The sequence below is a fragment of the Oryzias melastigma genome, linkage group LG6 (assembly GCF_002922805.2).
Source record: "Oryzias melastigma strain HK-1 linkage group LG6, ASM292280v2, whole genome shotgun sequence".
Classification (NCBI taxonomy): domain Eukaryota; kingdom Metazoa; phylum Chordata; class Actinopteri; order Beloniformes; family Adrianichthyidae; genus Oryzias; species Oryzias melastigma.
In genome coordinates, this window is record NC_050517.1 from 28,605,556 (window position 1) to 28,627,168 (window position 21,613).

The window sequence follows — 21,613 nt, forward strand, 5'->3', positions numbered from 1 at the left end:
CCCAAAAGACACTTTTCATTAGAGTGATCCTTCACAATAAAGGTTCTCCTAGTGTGTCTTTTTTTTTAAATTAAAGTTTAGTTAAAAGTATGTCAGGATTCTGTTTCTGTTGACCTATTATTGAGGTCCAACTTGGTATACTTTCTCATTTTTAATAAATATAATATTTATTTTAAATTAATTTACTCTCATTCTAATTGTGTTGCTTGGTCCCTCAAACGCATGTTTATGTGTGATTTCATGGTCAAGTAAAAGATAGTTTTCATGGATGAAAAACCAGAGAGTAAAAACAGTTATTTACATAGAAAAGTTGGACTTTCTCTGATGGTAACAGTGAGGACTGACCCACTTTTGCAGCCGGCCTCCAGTGGTAATCAAGAAACTGCAGATTGTGGCAGTTGTAAGGCGGCTTCATCACATCAGTGGGCAGGTTTCCTTGCAGAAAAAAAAGCTCAGAAGCTAAAAAACGTGATATTATCATCCTTGAGTGTAGAACAGAAGCTGCTTTTTGTGCTGACTGCCCGCTCTGCCGTCCTCCTGCAGATGCTCCACATCCGTCTCTTTAGTCACACCTGAAAGGGGGGCAGGTGGAGAAGGGTGGGGGTGCAAACACAAAAGAGGTACGAACGAAGCAGCTGTAAACTAGGTGAGCTTGCTGCACCACTTCTCAGTGTTGTTCTCTAATAGTTTCCAGTTGTAAAGCATCATTGTTTGGGATTTTTATTGTTTTCTCGCTGCTTTCCACATCTGAGTTGACCTGCTTCACATTTCATTTTGCAGAAATGGGATTTTACTTTTATTTTGAAAATTCATGTCAAAACACTCTTTTATTTTCACAGGCTTTCATTCGGGGGGTCATAAGTGAAGTATGACAGATAAAAGTCATTCATATCAACACACGTCAGTGCAATGAAATGCTAATGATAGAAGGAGATACTCATACATCCAATAATAGATTATAAAAATGCAAAATGTGAAAAAATAAATAAACTAGATATATGACATCAGCTGCGATAATGCAAGTGTGAGCTGAATGTGGCTACTAATGATGATCAGCTGATAGCCGAAAATAGTGAAGCTGATAGCTGAAATCACTAAGGATAATAGTAGCTGAAAATGCTGAGGCTGAAAGCTTGCTAAAGTATTAGCTAAATGCCAAATTAGCCAAAAAGAAAAAAAGCTGAAAAAGTGTCTAATTTTTCCAAAACAGCTAGCATATTGCTAAAATCTTAGCTAAACTTCAAATCAGCCTAAAAACTGAAAAAATGTCTAAATTAACCAAAAATAGCCAGCATGTTACTAAAATAAAAGTTAAATCCCAAATTACCCTTAAAAACCCCAGTATCTGCTAAACATTTTAAAGATGGAATGGTGTCTCTAGCGGAAAGTTTGCAGAAGTTCACAAGTTCCAAAGTGCACAAAGTTTTTTCATTTCCTATAGGGGATATTTTGCTCAATATTTCAAAAACTATAAAGTGTATGAATACCAAAACTACATGCAGAAATGTCCCGAATGAGCTGAATGTTTTGATACAAAGATTACTGAAATTGTTGAAAGAGTGATTGAGTTTTTACGTGCCAAAAAACATATGGAAAGGGACAGAAGAATCACTATAGTGCAAAAGCTGTAAAGCTGAATGCTGTAAAGCCTTCACACAATAAAATATAATGGATTCCAGGTAATAAGTAACAGGTGGAGGTAAAATTAGGCACTAAAAACTAATAAAATATAGTAGAAACACGTGCAGGTGAGAATAAAAACAAGGGGATTTTTTTTGCACATATCGTTGCACATGTCCAGCCTTGATCATTGAAGGTTCTATTAGTCTGACAGCGTCAGGTGAAGTAGATCCCGGCAGGCTCCTGTATCTTCTTCTAGAGGGTAGTAATCGTAAAAGTCCTTTTGAGGATGGGAGTGGTCATTTGTGAGGCTGTGTGCCTTGTGGAGACTTTACACTTGGGTAGGTGATTCCACAACTATAAACCACAGTTGAATAATTTAGATTTTAATCTTCTCACCACTAGCTGCTAATGCAACAGGAGCTGGACTGGTGTACAAGTTGGATGTTGAGTAAATCCCTTTGCATAGAAGTGACACTAAGGTGAGTTCTGGTACCCTAAAATAGCCACAATCAAAAATGTCGTAATTTTCTCAAAAGTGCAGATTATTTACCCAAACAGCTTTTGGAGAATGAAAATGGGCTGATATCAAATGTCAGACCTAGTTCCACATGTTTGAGGATGTGAGAAAGACTTTGTTCACAAAAAACATGCAGATTTATCAGCCGTGGGATTCTTTTTGAAGATCAGAATGATCAAACTGTGTAAAAAATACAAACTGAAAGGAAATGGTCTTCCAGAACCTTCTCAGTGATAAAAACAAAACATAAAACACGAAATTTAACATTAATCAACTGGCTATTAATACAAGTACAAATTTGAAGCTGACGAGGAAAAATCACTTTATCACAAATCATTGGAACTCCTGATTGTTATATTAAATAATGAATTGATTTTATTGTTTTGTTGATTTATTTCAGGCAAAAATAATGATAAAACACAGATTTATCAAACCCATATCAGGTATCAATTAATACATAAATCAGAAAAAATAAGAAAACATCAGCAAAAATGATTGAGGATGATGCCATCCACAAGAAAAAAAGCTCAAAAGAGGGCAGCAAAAATGCTAAAACCTATAAAAACCTGTAAAAAATACTTTCAGGTTGTTCAATAAATACGAGAGGCAAAATGTACTCATAAAAGGGGTAAAACAAGAGTTTTTAGACTAAAAGTAGATGTTAAAGTGGGTAAAGAGTGGTTAATAGCTTTGAAAAGTGACTGAATTTGGCTAGAAATGCTAAAAATAAAACCTTACTGTTTGTTAAATTATCCCAACAAACCTAAAAAAAAAGCTGAAACAAACATAAAATTGTCAATTTTGCATTTTTTTATGCAAAATTGTATAAAATGAGCAGCAGAGGAAAGACTGCTGATTAATACATATGCAGCTAAAAATAAAAGATTCTTTGTAAGGGAAATAGTTTGACACATTGTGGTTCAAGGTTTTTCTGCAAAAAGAGTTTCTAAATGTTGAAAACTGATCAGCCGGTCTGCTTTTCTCAGTTTTTTCTGACAGTTCTGTCTGACCTCCTTTTTTTTGCATCCACATTGTTGATTCTATTTTTTTCCTCACAGCCTTTGAATGCTGAAGAAGCAGAATGAAGCGCTGAAATCAGAGTGAGCAATCACAAATGCAGTCAGTATAAAAACGTGTCAGGTGGTTTCTGTGACGAAGAGGCCTCTGTGAGAAGCTCTTGGATGAAATAAAATGATGATGATAACCAGAAATGTGTCAGTCTTTGGAGAGCATCTAAATCAGATCTCCTGTCCTATTTGCTTTTTCCTTTTGAAGCCCCTCCACGTCCTGCTCCTCCCGGCCTAACGCCAGGCGCCGCCCTCGCAGCATGAAAGCCTGGCTGATCCGTTTAACAGCTTTGAATTGAGATCTGAGAGAAGCTGCAGAGAACAAAGAGCCAGAGCTGCTCTTCATCAGAGCAGACGCCCCTGGAAAGCTGATGAACGCACACTTTAATGTGGTTATGTGGATCTAACCAGGACAGGAAGTCACCATGCTGCACATGATGGATCTGCCTGTGCGTGATTGGGTTACACATTGGCCGCTGATTGGTCCAGAGCTCCTGTCACACTTCATTTTGCTGCTTCTGTCACGGTTTTTCCGACAGGAAGGATCTCCGAGTTTTAGCCTGCAGAGGGATGAGACACAAAGTCTGACTGTTTGAAGATGGGTCTGTTTCCTTCACATCAGTCATCCAGACTGTGATGGTCCAGGGGGCTTCAGCTGGTGGAAGAGTTTGACCCCAAATACAGATTCCTGTCTAAATTTCACCTTTCAAGCAATAAAAATCTAAAAACTCGTGTCATTTTTTTCTTCCAAAGGCAAGAGGGACTTTATCTAAACTTTTTGATTATGAAAATTCATGAATCAGCTCAATTTAAGATGTGGCCTGAATTTTTAGGTAAGGCTGTGGTTTACTGTCTGTGCTGTGAGCTTCCTTACAGGGATTCAGGGCAAATCCTGTTAAATCGTCAAAATATACTTGTATGGTTAGCAAAACATTTTATTTTATTTTATTCTATTTTATTGTATTTTGCTTTATTTTTTGTTTTGTTTTGCTCTATTTTATTCTATTCTTTCTTTGTTCTATTGTAAATTTATTTTTAACTTATTTTGTTTTTTTATTATTTTTATTGTATTTTTTTGTTTTGTTCTGTTTTATTGTATTATATTTTGTTTTGTTTCATTTTAGTTTATTTTAGTGAAATGTATTTTATTGTATTCTAGGATATTTTTTGTTTCATTTTATTTTTTTATTTATTTTGTTTTATTTTGTTTTGTTGTTGTTTTGCTTTTTTTGATTAAATTTTCATTTATTTTATTGTATTATATATAATTTTTTTTTCATATTTGTTTTATTTTAGTGAAATTTATTTTATTGTATTCTAGTGTTTTTTTGTTTCATTTTATTTTTTAATTTATTTTGTTTTGTTGTTGTTGTTTTTTTATAAAATTTTCATTTATCTTTTTGTATTCTGTTATGTTAATTTTAATTTATTTTTGCTTTGTTTTATCTTATTAATTTTACTTTTGTTTCATTCTATTTTATATCTTTTCTTTTTTCTTAATTTAAACATACTGTAAAGACTACAACAGATAGATGAATGAATGAATTAATTAATTAATAAATAAGCAAGCTTTCTAACAACAATATTCATTATTTTAGTTGCGCTATCTTTTTCATTTACAGACAGAATAGAAGTGTTGCAAAATAAACACAACTTAGAAAGAAAGAAAAATGTGTTATTGCATCGATCCTCCAGTGGGTGGTGCTTGTGGAGATGTTTCCATCCACACATCTTCAGAACCTGCTGAATCCCTTTTGTGGGTTGCTGGAGTCAGCCCAGTATACTGTTGGGTGAAGGCGAGTAACACCCTTGTACAGGTCGTCAGTCTGTTGCACTCGTGCACTTCTAGGGCCAATTTAGAGTCACCATTCCACTCATGAAGCATGTTTTTGGACTATGACAGGAAGCTTGAGAAAAGCCACTCATGCAGGGGGGAAAACATACAAACTTCATGCAGAAAGATCCCAGCAGGGATTCAAACCAGCACCTTCTCGCTGAGGCGAGAGCGCAAAACATATTTAAAAATAATCTGTTTGTGCTTTTGGCATAAAAATATGGATGTATGAATCAATTTCTCATCTGGTGTTTTGGGCGAAATATCAATTTCCATGAGTGTCGTCATGCCAACAAAGAGAAAACTTCCCTCAATAAATGCATCAAACGGACTCTAGAGTTTCACCATAATCCAACAGTTTCATTAACAAACGGGAACTAGAAACAATAAAATAACACAAACATTTATACTAAAACAACATTATGTTATAGACAAACTGACTCATAATATAAAGTAGGAAAAAAAGAAAACATAAGCATGAATATTTAATGATTTAGAAAAAACTGAATGCACATTAATTCAGAAACATGAATTTGGGATAACTGGTTAAACGTATTCAATGATTGTGAAGAATATTAGGATAATTGCTACGGCTTAGTATTTTTTCCTGTTAAAAATCATTTTTTATTTTTATTGTGTGCTTTGATTTCTAACAAATTTTATTCAATGTTATCATTTGATGAGATTTAATGCATCTTCTAGTATATCCAATAAATAGTTTAAAATTTGTAGTTTGTGATGTAAGTGTTTTTCTGGATAAAAATAGAATTTTATGAATTTTCTCATTAGGAAAAGTCTAATAATTGAAGACAATAAATGTTCCCCATAATTTCATAATTTGTGCATTACCTGATCTGATCCTGATCTGCAATCCTTTCACATCTTTACTTATAAAAAAAAACCTTTCAAAGTTTTCAGTCAAAATTTTAGACATTTTTATTTCAGTAAATTGCTAAAAGTGACATAACGTGGTTGTTAATTTAAATGTAAAAATACATTTTATTTGGTTATGCTGTTACTCCAGATCTGTTAATCAGAAAGAAAGCTAAAGAAATCCATAGATCTCTACATTTGTACTTTGCTGCCCTCTAGTGGCTCGATTTAATCATTGCAGAATTCATGAATCAATTTTCTTCTTTAGGAATCTGAAAACCCATAAAAGAAAAGCCTTCTCTAAACTAAACAAGAGTTTCAGTCACATTGGCATACAAGTGCTTTGCTCTAATTCTTCTTTTGGTTATTTATCTGAGCTGTTTTTTGTATTTACTTCATGGTGATCAACTTTAATACTTTCCTTACCTCCCATGGATCGACTAAACTTTACGAGATGAGTAGCAGTCTGTCATTGTTTCTCTTCAAACCTGGTCTAAACTCATCATTTTCTCCAAATGTCAGATGTCCCGTGACCCCCTTCTTAGTGAAGACATTTATAAAACACTGAACTTCTCCACTCTGTTCTGCAGTTCAAAATGAGCTCCAACACAGACAGATTCTGCTCTGATCCTTCTCAATTTTTTGGGTAAATCAATTAACCAATCATTCAATTTAACCAATCATTTTTTATGATCCTCTATGGTTTCATTTGACAGTTGTCTGGATTCGATGTTCTATTTTAAGCCTTCTACATCTGACTGAGTCAAAAAGACTAAAATATTTCTATTATTCACATCTGAGGCCTTTTTTCCAGGTTTATTAATTGTTGTGTTGTTGGAAAAATACTTAACCCCACCTTGGTTTCATCTGTAAATAGACTGTTGCATGCTTTGAATAAAAGAGTGATATGAGATGTGGGTTGATCTTTGTTTTTAGTGGAATACACTTCATAACTGTGTGTACCACATTTGTACACATGGTGTAGTGGTTAGTGCCCGTGTTTGAATCTGGGTCCTTGTTGTGTGGAACCTGCATGTTCTTCCTTTTGCATATGTGGGTTTTCGCTGGATACTCCAGCTTCCTCCCACAGATTGAAAAAAGGCTTCATAGGTCATTAGATGTCTCCTTTGATGGGCTGGAAAACCAAGCAGGGTTTACCGCGCCTTAACCCAACAGTAGCTGGGATAGGCTCCAGCATCATCATTATTCCAGAGAGAGTTAAGTTTGTTTGGAAGATAGATGGATGGATGGATGGAGCACATACTGTAAAAATGGAACAGAAAAGCTGTGGCAAAAGGCCCAATGCTGAAATACCCCCCCCCCCCATTCAATTTAGGCCAATAGCAACAAAACCGGAGACAGAGTTCAGTGTTTGTGTTTGTCCAAATGTGTTTGCTCTACAGAGTGCAACAGAAATGGCTGAGAGGAAGCTCCATTTAAACACAAACACATTAAACTTTCAACTAAGCTGAAGATTCTCTTTCACTTGTTTCGGATTTATGCAATAAAAAGTCAAGATCTCTTTGAATTGGGACAATTTCAAATGACATGACTTATTTACCTCTCTTAGACCAGTTTGTAGGCTTCAGGTCTTATTATACAGTAAGACAGAAAAATATATGTATTTTGCTTCATGGGTTAGCAGAACATGACCTACATGACAACACTTCAATAAAAAAATATTTTTCCTAACTATTTTTTTGGGATATTTCTTTTTTTGTGAGAGCCCTGTATTTTAATCTATTGTTTAAAGTTCCCATTTTGTTCTTTAGAGATTCTGTCCTCCCTCTTGCTGATGCATCTTGGGTGTTTTTTCTTTATTGGTTCCAAAATAAACAACATTACAAGCCATATTTTAAAGAAACATTTACTTAAAAACAGAGGTGTCAACGATGAGTATACAAGGATAAAGAATAGAATATATAAATAAGTTGTGGCTGCTAGTCCATCATCTCACTCAGCACTGGTGTACCACAGGGCTGTGTACTGAGCCCTTTTGTGTCTGGTTAAAAGACTTATCAGTGACTCTTCTTCCTGAAGACACTGAGAAAACATCACCTGTCTCAGTCTATCCTGGTGAACTTCTAGAGGTGTGCCATGGATATTGAATATTGCAATGTGCATGTTTGCACTTTTTACCCTCCTCTCTGCACCTTCTTTCTACTATAAATTATGCACTAATTTCTTGCACTTCTGGTTGGATGCTAACTGCATTTCGTTGTTTTGCGCTTGTACATACACAATGACAATAAAGTTGAATCTAATCTAACATAAATATAAATCTTCTTTAGTTCTGATTTTTTCTATAAGTTTGCTTGCCTGCTACAGACCAAATAAATCATTAATATATTTGATGTGAAATTTGAAATAATAATAATCTGATTGAGCATTTACTTCAAACTGCTTTAATTTTTTTTTCTTTCTTTCTTTTTTTTATTTTTTGGGGGATTTTGTTTTTGTAAAGTTCCTGGACAATTCCCCATAATCCTCATGCTTTAATCTCCCACGGCTTGTTGTAATTATGCAAATAACTTTACTTTTTCTTAAATCATCACAAATACCCCCCATAAAAGTTGAAAATTGCCACATATTTTTGGATGGTAACAAATTGTATTCTAAAGTTTAAAGTGTTTATTTGGTGCCATGATGGAGTTGTAACCTGAATGGGATCCACATACCTGAAGACTTTTACAGTAAAATATGCTCCAGCAACACTCGGAACAAAGGAGATAGGGGAAGAAATCCATGACTCCACTCCTCACACCACGTTACCATAGCAACCCAGTGACCATCAGGTCAATGGAAGAGCAGAATAGTTTTCCTTTTTTTTAACTAAAAACCCAACAAGTTCATTGCATGGACTTGCATGTGTCCTCTGGTCCAGATTCAGCCAGTTTGGGTTCAAGTCTTTTCTTGCCTGAACAGGCATGGGTGATGGTGTTACTATGGTAACAGTGCAGGTGTGGTAAGTGTTAAAAACTTATTTGAGGAAATGTTGACAGTTTACTTTTGCATTCAGACATAAAAACTAATTTACACAATTAATTCACAGTATTTATGGACTTAACAATTTTCATTTTCATTTAAATCCATGCAACTATGCTGTTAAAAAAGTCAAAGGAACTCGCATCTTAACAAGAATAACTTTAACATGAATCAGTGCACAAATACCAACAGGTGTGATGTTAAGTCTTTTTTTCAGCTATTTTTACATTTCCTGGGAACATGGCAAGCTCAAACCTGCTGTAGCTTTGATTTTTTTCAATTTAAGTTATTATTTCCATGAATACTTAATATAGATTTATTAAAATACAAATTTTGAAGAACAAATGCTTACCATAAACACATTCATTCATCCTGGATTTGATGTGGACAGTCAATATTGATCAAAATATATTGCAAAGTTTAAAAAAAAGCATTTGTACTTATTTCCAAGGTAAAAAAATCAAATGTACATACATCAGAAAATACTCAGACAAACATTTACCGTAGTTTCTTCGACAGAGAGCATGGTACTTCACGGTATCCTTGGACTGTGGCCTTAATAAAAGCCATGACAATGTTTGCCTCAACAAACCCTTTTGAAGAAAGAGAAGCAATTTTATAAGATGACATTCCTAACTTATTTGTCCATTAAGAAAACAGTACTGTCATAAAAATTAAACTTTTGTTAAAACTTGACTTCTTATTTCAAAAAACAGATTACATCCTCTCCGTCCTGCAAAATGAGCAAGTCACCAAATAGTCACATAAATCCATTTACTAAAACACATTAATTCACTTGTTTGGTTTTTAAAATTATTACATTGATTGATATTTTTATTTACCTAAAGTTGTGAAAACAGTATCAATTCTTGATGGACTTGTTTACTTCAACAAAGGAAGATTTTAAAGTTGTCAAAGCAGGAAAAGAAAGACTAACTTGCTCTGCATGAGAAAAAAAACTGCATCATCAGCAAACACGTATCTTTACTCTTGGAACAACTTCTAGTTCATCATTGAAAATACTGGAGTCTAAAAGCAATGCCGAAGTGCAATCTGGGTAATACAGCCAGAACTGGTCTTTTTTAAAGTCTCCGTACTCATCAACAAACTACTTGGTTACCTCTATATTGTATGGACCCCCTAAAGGGAGGAATTAAAAAAACAAAGTTTCTGGTTACTATCTGGTGAGCTCCAGATACTAACTAGTGAGCACCAAATATTAAATCCTTTTTTTTTTTTTTTTCTTAGATTATTGTTCGATGTCACTTTAGAGGCCCCAAAATATTGACCTATTATGGAAAAGACAAAAATTACATCTGTTAACAAAAACATGTAAAAAATTGTTTTTACTTTTATTTTTCTAACATTGTGAATTAAACTACATATTTATTTGTTTGAAAACTTATACTAAGGGTTAACTTTATTTATTCACCAAAGTTCTTGTCATTTAGATGTGAATGACAGGTACACATAGAAAATTATGTTTCCTTAAGCATGGCACTATCTATGGCTTGGTTAGCTATCTTACAAACAAAATACTGTTTGATTTTTGGTGAAAGACAGAAAGAAATATGTTGAGATGTTCAGAAAATATGATGGAAAGATGGAATGAGAACTTTAAAAATGTTAGAGAGTAAAGATATGAGGTGAGGAGCGGAAGAAGAGGATGGAGAGTAAGAAAGGTGTTTGGTCCTGATAACATACCTGTGGAGGTATGGACGTGTTTAGGAGGGGTTGGCAGCTGTGTTTCTGACTTGACTGCTAAACACGATCTTGGAGGGTGAGAAGATGCCTGAGGAATGGAGAAGTGTACTGGTGCCCATTTTTAAGGCAGGTGTGCAGAGTTGTGGAAACTCCAGAGGAATAAATCTGATGAGTCACGAAAAGAGTTGTAGAAAAGAGTAGTCGAAGCTAAGCTGAAGTCAGAAGTATAAGTGAGTAACAGTATGGTTTGATCTAGAGAAATGGAATCTCAAATCCAGTATTTGCTTTTTGAAGGCTTTTAGATAAGAAGTCTTTGTAGATCTAGAGAAAGTGTATGACGGGATACAAAGAGAGGAGCTGAGGTTTGTATGAGGACATCTGGAAAAGAAGAGATGAACGTTGGAGTTGTTCAGGGCATGTAGAGCTGTAAGACAGTGATGAGATGTGGTGAAGGTGACGCAGGAGGTCCAGGTGAAAGTGGGACTGTACCCGCTTTGAGCCCCTTCTTTTTAGTAGGAAATAGCAGAAGGCCTAATACAATTCCCCGAGGGACCCCTACTGGGGAGTCAAGGTAAGGTATAAAAGTGACACTAGTCTACAAGTGTAATGGGTCCCAAAGGATAAACCCGTAAAAATTTGCTTATTTATATAATAACATTTAAATATATATATATATATATATATATATATATATATATATATATACAAAATTGACTGTATCAAACCACCTCTGGAGCCACAATAAAATATAATGGAATTATGCCAACAAGTAAACACAAACACATCTGTCACAGTATTTTATTTTTTATAATATATATTTTTTAATATTTTAAAGCTGCATCGATTTTCAGGGCACTATAGTAATGCAAATATTATCTGAACACTAAAAAACAAAAACAAAAAATAACCTTGGAATTCAAATGCAAAACACTTAATTAGGTAAAAGATGTTTCAGAGAAAAGCTCTGATTTCACTATCGTTGCTGTTTTTATTAGTCATTTTCTTGTGAAGATCTTTCCCTTCCGCCCTTCGTGGACTGAGGCCGACTCTGATCCCAGTAGAATGAGAGAAAAAAAACGGAGCCACCTGTCCTCCGTTTCCTCATCCTCCTCTTCCTCCACAAAGTGCAACAGTCCGGCAGCTCCAGCAGCCGAACATGGAGGCCGAGCAGCGGCTGCCTGGGAGCGGACGGCGCGGTGTAAAAAGGAGGAGGAACACGGAGCCCGTCACAAACCATCACAACACAACGAACTGCTCCGCCGACTTTCACGGTGTGTGTTTGCGTGTGTGTCATTGAGTGTGTACGTGCGTGCTGACTTTCTCTCCGTAGAGTTTCACTGAGTTTACATCCGGGTTTTTTCCCTAGGCAATGGGAGTCGCAGCACCGCCGTTCCTTAGGCAAAGTGAAATAAATTCGCCGCACCGACACAAAAAGTAGTCCGCTTTTTGAACACATTTTTTGTCCGCTTAGCCTAGCTCATCGGCTCGATTTAACGAACTTTAACGGCGACAAAAGCCAATATCAAACGCTTCGTGGCGGATAAACGGCCATTACTGCGAAAAAGGAGTAGTTTTTCCCCCCCTTCCTCTAGCTCCGGAGCGCAAGGATCTGTGTTGTGCTGAGGCTGAGCTGAATGAGATTGAAGAAGAGTTCTTCTTGTTTTGTAGCTTCAGTTTCTCTCTTTTTACACATTTTTTACTGAAACTACATCTAAAATATAACAACTAATTCTAGCTCCGCGGGAAGGACGCGGCCGGGCTATTTGTGTGATCTTATTCCATCGCGGATCGGCTTCTAATAGATATATATTTAATTAATCTGGAGGAAGACTGCTGCTGAGTAAGTGCACATTGGGCTTTTTAATTTCATAACTTTAATTTTTGTCCGTTGTCAAACTTCACCCGGTTGGTGCTCACTGTCTTTCGCCGTGTGTCCGCGGCCGTATGCGGGCAGGTGTGTGAGCTGGCAGGCGGCGAGTGTTTCGTGTGTTTCTGTGTGTTTAGCTGCTCTGTTTCTTATTCTAGGAGTTGATGTTCTGGAGGACAAGGGGCCGACAGAACTTAGAGCCACCAACGCCTGCTCTCTGTCAGGGTTTGTTTTGAAAGATGGCGTCTTTCGGGACTGCTCCCGTGCGAATTTCTCTCACTCCCCCCTCCGTTTTCTTCCTTTCTCGCCTCCTCCTCGCGCTCCGAGCTGATCTTTGGTATAAGTTATCCGCGTGTTGGCGGCGTTAGCCCGGGCAGCTAGCAGGATGTTAGCATTAGCGGCTAGAGCTAACGTTATCCACTTGTTCTCGGAGTGCTGGCCGCCTCTCACAGAGAGATGTCGGCTGTGAGCTTTTCATGCTGAAACATTAAAGAGAGAGAGAAAAAAAGAAAAAAAATATTTATGCTGAAAAAGGCCACTTTGACGCTGCGATAGGGAATCTTTGTAAATTAAACAGGGAGAAGTGTACGCGGCCGTGGAGGGTTAATAAGACGCTTATAAAACATTTATTCGGCCGCTGAAACAAAACCACACTTTTCGATGTTTTCCAGCACTTGGCAGCTCTCGGGCTCCATCTTAGCGGCAGTTCTGGAGTTGTGGCCTCCGCAGCGGCGGCATGCAGCGCCGCTGATCGAAGTTTATCCAGAAAACTTCACGTCCCACCCAGAGAGCAATTAGTCCAATTACAATTAACCCGCATCCCGTCCGTGCAGGCAGCTGCCGGAGTCTGAGCTCCGGTCGCCCCCCCGCTCCGCTCCAGCAGCAGCTGCCCAGACTCATCCGCATTTCAGGGCAACCCCCCGCCCCCCCAAACTCAGAATCAACCTTACATTTCTGCTGTTTCCTCATAGGGAGGGAGGGGGTCCGACAATCAGGTGTTAATGAACACCACCTCATTCAGCATGAACTAACGTAATGACACACTGCTATTTAATTACATGAAAAATGTAATTTATAATTATTAATTTATACATCAAATTGTAATTTCTTTTAACTCATTGAAAATAAATAATTTCACATTCTTCTTTTGTTATGAAACTTTACAGACTGAGATTGTTATTTGTGTTGGATTGTATATATTTGCAGTGTTGTGTAATTTATTCCAGCTGTTGTAAGATCTTCATAAATGGAACATAAAAGTTTATGAGAAGTGATCTTTTGACATTTGAATGAATGTGTATTGATATTTTTTTCAAACAAAAAGATATCGATATTCCATGTTAGTTGTAATTCATCTTTTTGACCATAAGGGGGCGCACTGAGTTGTGAGTGAGTGACCAGGGAGCTTGGCATCAGACTGGATAATCTAGTTCACTTATGAAAGAAGAAAAATACTTTATATCCAACTTTTTATTCAAGTTTTAGTAAAAATAAATAAAAATAATATTTTTTTTCCTTCTTACAACTTTCCTTTAAATCTTTAAAATATTATAATTTACTTATTTACTATTAAATTATGGCAAAGTAGTGCTTTAGATGTTTACATCTATGGTGTTTATCTTAACTTAACTTACTCAAATCTGAGAGCCAAGAGCTAATATGAAAAATTGAAGGACATTTTTTTAAATAAGATAATTGCTCATTTACATTTTTTTATTTTTTGCTCATGTATCTGCATATTCAACCTTTTTATATTTCAAATAATTGAAGTTTTAGTAGTTTTATTAAATTAAATAAAAAACAAACAACATATCTTAAAATTAGTTGATATTAAAAGTTAATATTTTTTAGATTAACTTTTTATATGGTTTCTGTTCATTTTTTCCATTTACATAGACAAAGTGTTCTCCGATGTGGTATTCATGTAAAATTGATGTTAAATTAAGATTAAAGTACAACAAAACTTATTAAGTTATAATTTAAAAAAGAGTTACTCATTGCTTTGGTTTACTAACACCTCAAAGCAGTTGTAGTTCGTCTGCTTTACCTCTTATTTTGTCATCCTATTAAAAGCCTCTTACATGTTTTTTTTTTTTTTAACTTTTTTGGTAGTTTTTTATAATTATAAAATGTTGTGTCTGTGTGTAGAAGCCTTTCTGCTTCTTTTAGATTGCCAAATCATTACTGCAAGTTCCTAAAATAGTATTGCTGAGGCGGTATAATATTTAATATGTAAAATATTCGTTTTTGTTACATTTTAAATACCAAAAAACATCACTTTGCTCCTTTTCTGCTGCTTTGTTTTTATTCTTCATGTCAGTAAAAGTCATATTCTTTCATTAAAAAATACATTTTATGCAAAGATTTATATTACTTAAGTAAAACTCTGTATCCAGTGTTTAAAAACTAACAAAAAGACCTAAAGTTGAAGTTATCAAGGATTCACGCATCTGAATTTATCATGCTCTGTGGATTTTACTCATCCTGTGCTGCAGTCACAGCTGTGCTGGGAACCATTTGGTGATATAAGCCTCCAATGCATCTCCTGAAGCTGAGTGTCAGGCAGAAAAGCACTGAGTCTATTGTTTGAGTCTTTACTATGACCTGACTTTTTCAAACCACCAATCTCCTAGTGCTGGGGTGGACTTAGGGTACAAAGAAAGTGTTTTTCCTCACTCAGTTGTTAAATTTCGCAATAAGATTGAAGCTTTTTAAACTTTGAAAAAACACTTGATCCAAGTGTTTAAGGTCGTCCACAAATAGAGGCTATTTAGCTTTTCCAAAAAATCCTATTTTTTTGCTTGTAATTTCTCTGTGTTTTCGAGAACTACACATTGTTGTATCCCCCGAGACAGTAGAATTTATTGAGGAAGAAAATGGGAAAAAAAAGCAATGTACTCTTTTCGTATTGGACTGTCTCTGTATGTGCGTTTGTTTAGTTCCTGTGCAACGTTTATCAGCAGCCTGATGTTATTTCAGTTTAGCATTAACACGCAGCGATGCAGCTTCATTCAGCCTCTCTCTTTTGGTTTGCACCAGCAAATGTCAGGGCAGCTGTGTGCTCCTGCATAGCTAAAAGTAAACTTTATGTTGTGGCTTTTTACCTGCAACTTGCGGTGAAGTTATTTATGTATTTATTTGTGATGAGTGAATTTGTTGTTCAGCCATGTTTGGGTGGGTGTTTCAGTCCTGAATGTTTGGGTGGTTTAAAAATGAACAGTTTCTGTTTGTATTCACAGCTGTTGATGGTTTTGAGGAGCTTTTGTTGGAGCCGAGCAGCTGTTGTTTTTCTGTCCTAACACATAAACAACAGAGGGCGCTGCAGAGAGTACCAAAAAACAAGAAAAATTGAGAGAAATATCCCCAGATCATGATGTCGTTTTTAATCTCTTCGTTTCTTTGTTCTAAATTATATCTTAAAGTCATAAAAGTGCCTAAGTGAAAGAAGAATATTTTAGTCATCTGCATTTGTGAGCAGATTCAGTGTCAAAGGATCCCTCCTCGTTGCAGATTTCTGAAGCCTGTGAGTCATTTCCTCTCTAAACTTCTCACCTGGTTTTATTTAACTGATTGGAGGAGGAGGAGCAGGTCTGTCCTTCATCTTGCTAGGTTCTCACAGAATCAGGGAACTCCATGAAACAACTGAGGGGGGCTGTTTCTTCTTATAGAAGTACTCTGAAAAGGAAGGGGGCACATAAACTATATGATTGTAAGAAATAAGAAGTTGGTTCCTCAGGATCTGCAGCTTTATGGATGCTTTCCTAACAAAGTGTAGACTTTAAAGTTTTTGCAGCCCCACGGCCCGCTCTGACTCACTCGGGCTCCTCTGGATGTCAGGACTGCTGCCCAGTTGTGGCATGGATGTGGCTTTTTTGGGTTCATGACGGTTGATTTGGTCACTTACTTTTAGCTCGGGGTAATGAAAGGGGATACTCACAAACCGTCTCCTCTGTCCCGTTGTACTGCAGCAGTAAATGGTTTCATCTCTGCACGCAGGGCTCGCGTGTTTCCTCCCGAAGCTTCTCATGTTCCATATTGATCACGAAGTCCCAAAGCTGATTCAAGGAATCACAAAAGTCCAACAGGCTCAGAAACCAACAGCTCTAACCAGTCCATAGAAAAACACAATATGATACATTAGTTTATATGTGTTTACTAGTACTGCCAAAAAACGATTATTGTAATAGTCAACTAATCACCGATTATTTTTTCCCGATTAGTTGACTAATCGGGCCGTGTGTAAAATGGATGTAATGCACACTTCTTAACCATCAATAGCTTTAAACTAACTAAAAACTAGATATATAGCATAACCTGCAGTAATGCTAGTGTGAATGCTGTAAGCTAAATTTGGCCGCTGAAGATGCTTCCGCTGATAGCTGAAGAATATGAAATTGATAGTTAAAAACGCTGAAGTTGATAGCTGAAATCGCTGAAGCTAATAGCTGAGAAGGCTGAAGCTAAAAGCCAGCTAAAATATAAATTAAATGCAAAATTTGCCTAGAAAACGGAAAAAGCCTAAACTAGCTAAAGCAGTTAGCATGCAGCAAAAATATTAGCTGAACTCCAAAGTACCCTAAAAAACGGAAAAAGCCTAAATAAGCCAAAAACAGCTAGCATGTAGCTGAAATATTAGCTAAACTCCAAAATAGCCTAAAAAACAAATAAATCCTAAATTAGCCAAAAACAGCTAGCATGCAGCTAAAATATTAGCTAAACTCCAACTTAACCTAAAAAAAACAAATTAGCCAAAATAGCTAGCATGCAGCTGAAATATTAGCTGAACTCCAAATTAGCCTTAAAAAACAAAAAAAAAGCAAAAATGAGCCAAAATAGCTAGCATGTAGCTGAAATATGAGATAAATTCCAAATTAGCCTAAAAACTAAAAAAGCCTACATTAGCCAAAATAGCTAGCATATAGCTGAAATCTGAGCTAAACTCCAAATTATCCTACACAACTGAAAAAAATCCCAATTTAGCCAAATTAGCTAGCATGTAGCTGACATATTAGCTAAACTCCAAAATAGCCTAAAAAACTTTAATACATGTTAAAATAGTCCAAAAAGCTGGCAGAATGCCATTATAACTTTCAACTTTACTGCACTCTGACTCCGTATAATATAAAGTAACGACTATTAAATTAGTCGCCGACTATTTTAATTAACCGTTGATTAGTCGACTGCTCGTGGCAACCTTAGTGTTTACAAATGTGAATATTAGCTTAAGATTTGGAAAGTTTACTTTATGATTGCTTACCAATATGAGTGCTGAAAATAGGAAAAACATTAGCAATTAGGTTTAAAGAAACTATAAATTTCACATAAAACCTACTTTTTATCAATGTTGAACTCAGTCTGAAAAAGTTACATGAAGATGTGAAGCTGCAACTTTTAATCAGTCTGATATTTTTAAAGAAAAGCGTGAAAATAACAATTATGTTCGTCAAATATTTGCAACAAAGCAGTACACAGTTCTGTATGCGCCACAAGTTAGTATTTAATTGACAGTTTTTGCGTCCTTTTGGATTATGAAAACACAAAGATATTTATTTTTTGCTGTCCTGTGACGGTGTGCGCTTGTTGTGTTTTACAGGGCAGCGCAGAGGGGTGGAGTCCAGTTCCACAGCTAAGTGGTGAGTCTTTTTTTCCTGGTTTATTTACAGTAATGCATCACATCTGAACGTGACTCACATCATTACTGTGCTTCATAACATCTTAAAATAGCAGAGTCCATGTGATCTATCTGTTTGAATCAAACACAGAAACTGCTGAATTTACACTTGATCATGATCAACTTTAACAAACCAGCTGTTGAGGATATGAAAATGAATCATTTTATGACATAGTAGAAACATTGATTGTTTTATTGTGTTACCTTTTTGCCTGTGTTGTGATGTTTGACTGCAGTTTGTGTTTCTTTGCTGCAGCGGCAGTTTGATGCTTCAGTTGGATGGTTTTCCTACTGGAGACGGTGTTCAGGTAAAAGTCATGACACTTCTCCATGTGCTGCAGACCTAAGGTGTGCTGGTTCTGGTTCGGTGGTGCGCTGGTCACACTGGACCTGACGTAACTATGACAACTGTGAGCTGAGCTGCAGAGCATGAGACTTTGTGTTGAGATGTGTCGTCTGTTTCCAGGCTGATCGATCGGCTGGCAGACTGACTGGATCCATGATGGAATTACAGACGTTACAGGAGGCTCTGAAGGTGGAGATCCAGATCCATCAGGTGAGCTGTCTCTCCAGGCTGCTGGATCATAGAGCTGGTGGCCTTCCTCCCACTTTTCTTGTCCATTAAATCTGTCTTATCTGTGGAAAGTCTACTGGGGCATCCTTCAGAAGGTTGGGGCTGAGTTTGTTGCGGGAAACGGAATTCAAAAAAATATTCTTTGGTAGAATAATTTCACCTGGTGGAGGTTAGACAGAACAAACCCAGCAGGGAGAAGAACCCGTGTCTAGTTTATTGAAGCTGCCAACTCAGTCATGTGCAGCTGCTGTCAATCTGAAACCTGCAGGAGAGATTTAATTCTTGCAAAGACGTCAGAGCTTTTTCCACAAGAAACACAGAAGATGAAAATGGGCTGCTGTTCAAACATTAAAAACATTTTGATGCCAGATATCAAAAGAGGCACAAACTTTAAATACAGGTGGCTGATAGTGACCCAACAGAACCACTAAAGATACCAAAAAGCAAACAATTAAATTATAAAATTGATGATACACAACAATATTTATGTGCTTAGTATTTAAATTTGATTTGCATATTAAGTAACTAAATCCAAAATGTTTTATTGTGTTCTCAGTAAGTTATTTTAAGTCTTGTGTTGACTCTGGTGTGTGATTGGTTAATCCATACAAGGCCCGACTAATCAATTCTGGATTGATGCTGAGCCAGTAAATATATCTTTAAAAAAGAAAGCTGCCTTAACTTAATGAGCTGTAGCTCCACCCACTGACATTGATTGATGAGCGTGACATTTAAAGGTTATTTGCACACAAACATAAAGGTGTAGCTTATTATGTGAGTAAATGATGTGATAAATTCTTTCAAGATATTCAAGTATTTATGTCAGCATTCTGTCAAAAACAGACACGCATTTAGCAAAGATATATTCAGTCATAAAGAGATTTAACATTATTGTTGCTACTTCAAAGTAAACTTATTTAATGTCACATTAAACATTTTTGTGGTGTATTTATTTTATGAGGGATTTTACATTTTTATGTTTTGTTAAAGTGAACCAGTTTGTGCACAAATATGAAGCAATCACAGACTTCTATTTATCAAAGTAGGTTTTGCTTTTAATATCAGCTTCAGTCTCTCTAGTAAAGTTTTAAAGATAACTGACAAATTTATTTAAGTTTCCTTACTTTCTCTGAATTTTAAGATTGAAATAATTTGTTTTACTTGGTTTGGAAACATAAAAAAACTCCAAAACTGTCTTCATTTATGTGGTTTCTCATTCTTTTTAAAATTCCAAACAACAGCAGTTCAATAATGTATAAACTCAAAACTGTGCAAAGTCCAGAAATCACATTTATTTTAAACCGAACTTCTATGAACCTTGTATTTTTGGTGTTTTTAGCATGTTCTTGTGGGATTTTTATTATGATGAAGAACAAAATTAAGCTTAAAATGTCATTTTTGAGTATTTCTTTATTGAAATTGCTGTGAATCAGGTGGAGACGCAAAAATGCCATTTGAGAACGTTCGTATTTGTGATCTAGAAAATACGCTGGGCGGGCCACAAGCTCCCTGCTCTACTCCATTTATACATGAACTTGTAGACGACTAGATCCATCAAAGTCCCATTGCAACTATATTTTTTTCTATTTTCAAGTCATTCCCAGTGGTCTTTTAATTATGAATATACAGTTTTTAGCCAAAATAAAATAAATCTTTTTTAGGGCTGTGCGCTTTAATGCATGCAATTAACAAAATACAATGAACTCGTTAATATTAATTAACGCAAATTAATCACACCTCCCGGAGCAGGAGTCCTTCGGTTTGCCTCGGCGGTGCAGTCATCCGCAGTGTGCATTAAAACACTTGGTCTGTTTTTTTCCCCACTTATACCGTGGTCATTTACAAAATACATAAATATTTAAGCATTTTTTTAGTACTTTATTTTTGTTAATTTTGTGGTTTAGATTGCTTTTTCATTAAAGGTGGACTGTTTGATCCGTGGTCCGGTGCGTTGTCACGGATACACACCAAGCGTCACTGAGCGGCAAAGCAAAACGATTATATATGCTGATCGTTATGATTGGTTAAATAAAGCATCCGCCAAGATAGAGAGTTCACTTCTTACCGCTTGTTTTTTTTTCCCAGGTGAAAGAAACCGTTGTTTTAAAGCAGGCCGCGCTGTAATATAGAGAATTTGGGCAATGTGACTGGAGCTTTTTTTTTTTTTTTTTTTTAGGTCTGCGGGTTCTTTTCTTAAGGCTGTATGTCAGCATCTCTGTTTTCTTGGAGTAATACTGCACAAATAAGTCTTTAGAGTTCTGCTTATCTTACTGCTGATGTGTTTTGTACACACAAATTACACTTCTGAGTTAGCACTTGATAAATTCAAACATTTCAGACAATAACTATGAAGGAAAATTTTCTCTCTGGCCTGTTTTTGTTCAATATTTTCATCAAATTTACCTACTAAAATATTTTGATAGTGTTTAATCACAACATAAAAGTGTGATTAATGTCATATAGTTTTTTTAATCATTTGAAATCCTTGATTAAAATAAATCTTCTAAATGTACAGTTTTGATGTACAGTGGTCAGCAAATATTCGCGATTAATTGCGATTATTTTATTTCAGTTCACGATTAACGAGTTATTTTTTTTCAATCGATTCCCAACCCTAGTCTTTTTTTATGACCTACTTTCTGCAGCATTCATCAGAAATGTTCATCTAGGTTGTGGCGCAAAAACGAGCTCCACTAATTTTCCCATCAGCCCTTTGTTTACAGTCTCTCCCACAAGCTTATAGCACCTCACAAGCCCAAGCTAACATTAGCGTAGCAAAATAAATGGTCAACGTAATTCCAGCAGAAAAGTGGAGCAGAACGATGTTGATCGTGCTGGAATGACGTTGGTTGTGTTAACGGCTGAAAAGTTACAGTAAATCAAATAACCCAAACACTG

General features: G+C 36.0%; 1 protein-coding gene across 5 annotated transcripts in view; it reads left to right on the plus strand.

Annotated features, from left to right (window-relative positions):
• Positions 1-11,340: 11,340 nt before the first annotated feature.
• The window catches only part of phf21ab (PHD finger protein 21Ab), a 35,160-nt gene continuing 24,887 nt past the window's right edge, over positions 11,341-21,613 (plus strand). For 2 of the 5 annotated variants that reach the window (XM_036212513.1, XM_024280984.2), the window contains exons 1-4: positions 11,341-11,874; positions 18,064-18,103; positions 18,398-18,449; positions 18,608-18,697. In XM_036212513.1, the coding sequence (XP_036068406.1) occupies positions 11,760-11,874; positions 18,064-18,103; positions 18,398-18,449; positions 18,608-18,697 (297 nt within the window). In that variant the 5' untranslated portion in view covers positions 11,341-11,759. The remainder of the gene's footprint in view (positions 11,875-18,063; positions 18,104-18,397; positions 18,450-18,607; positions 18,698-21,613) is intronic. The other 3 variants (XM_024280985.2, XM_024280986.2, XM_024280988.2) reach the window with 3 other exon arrangements.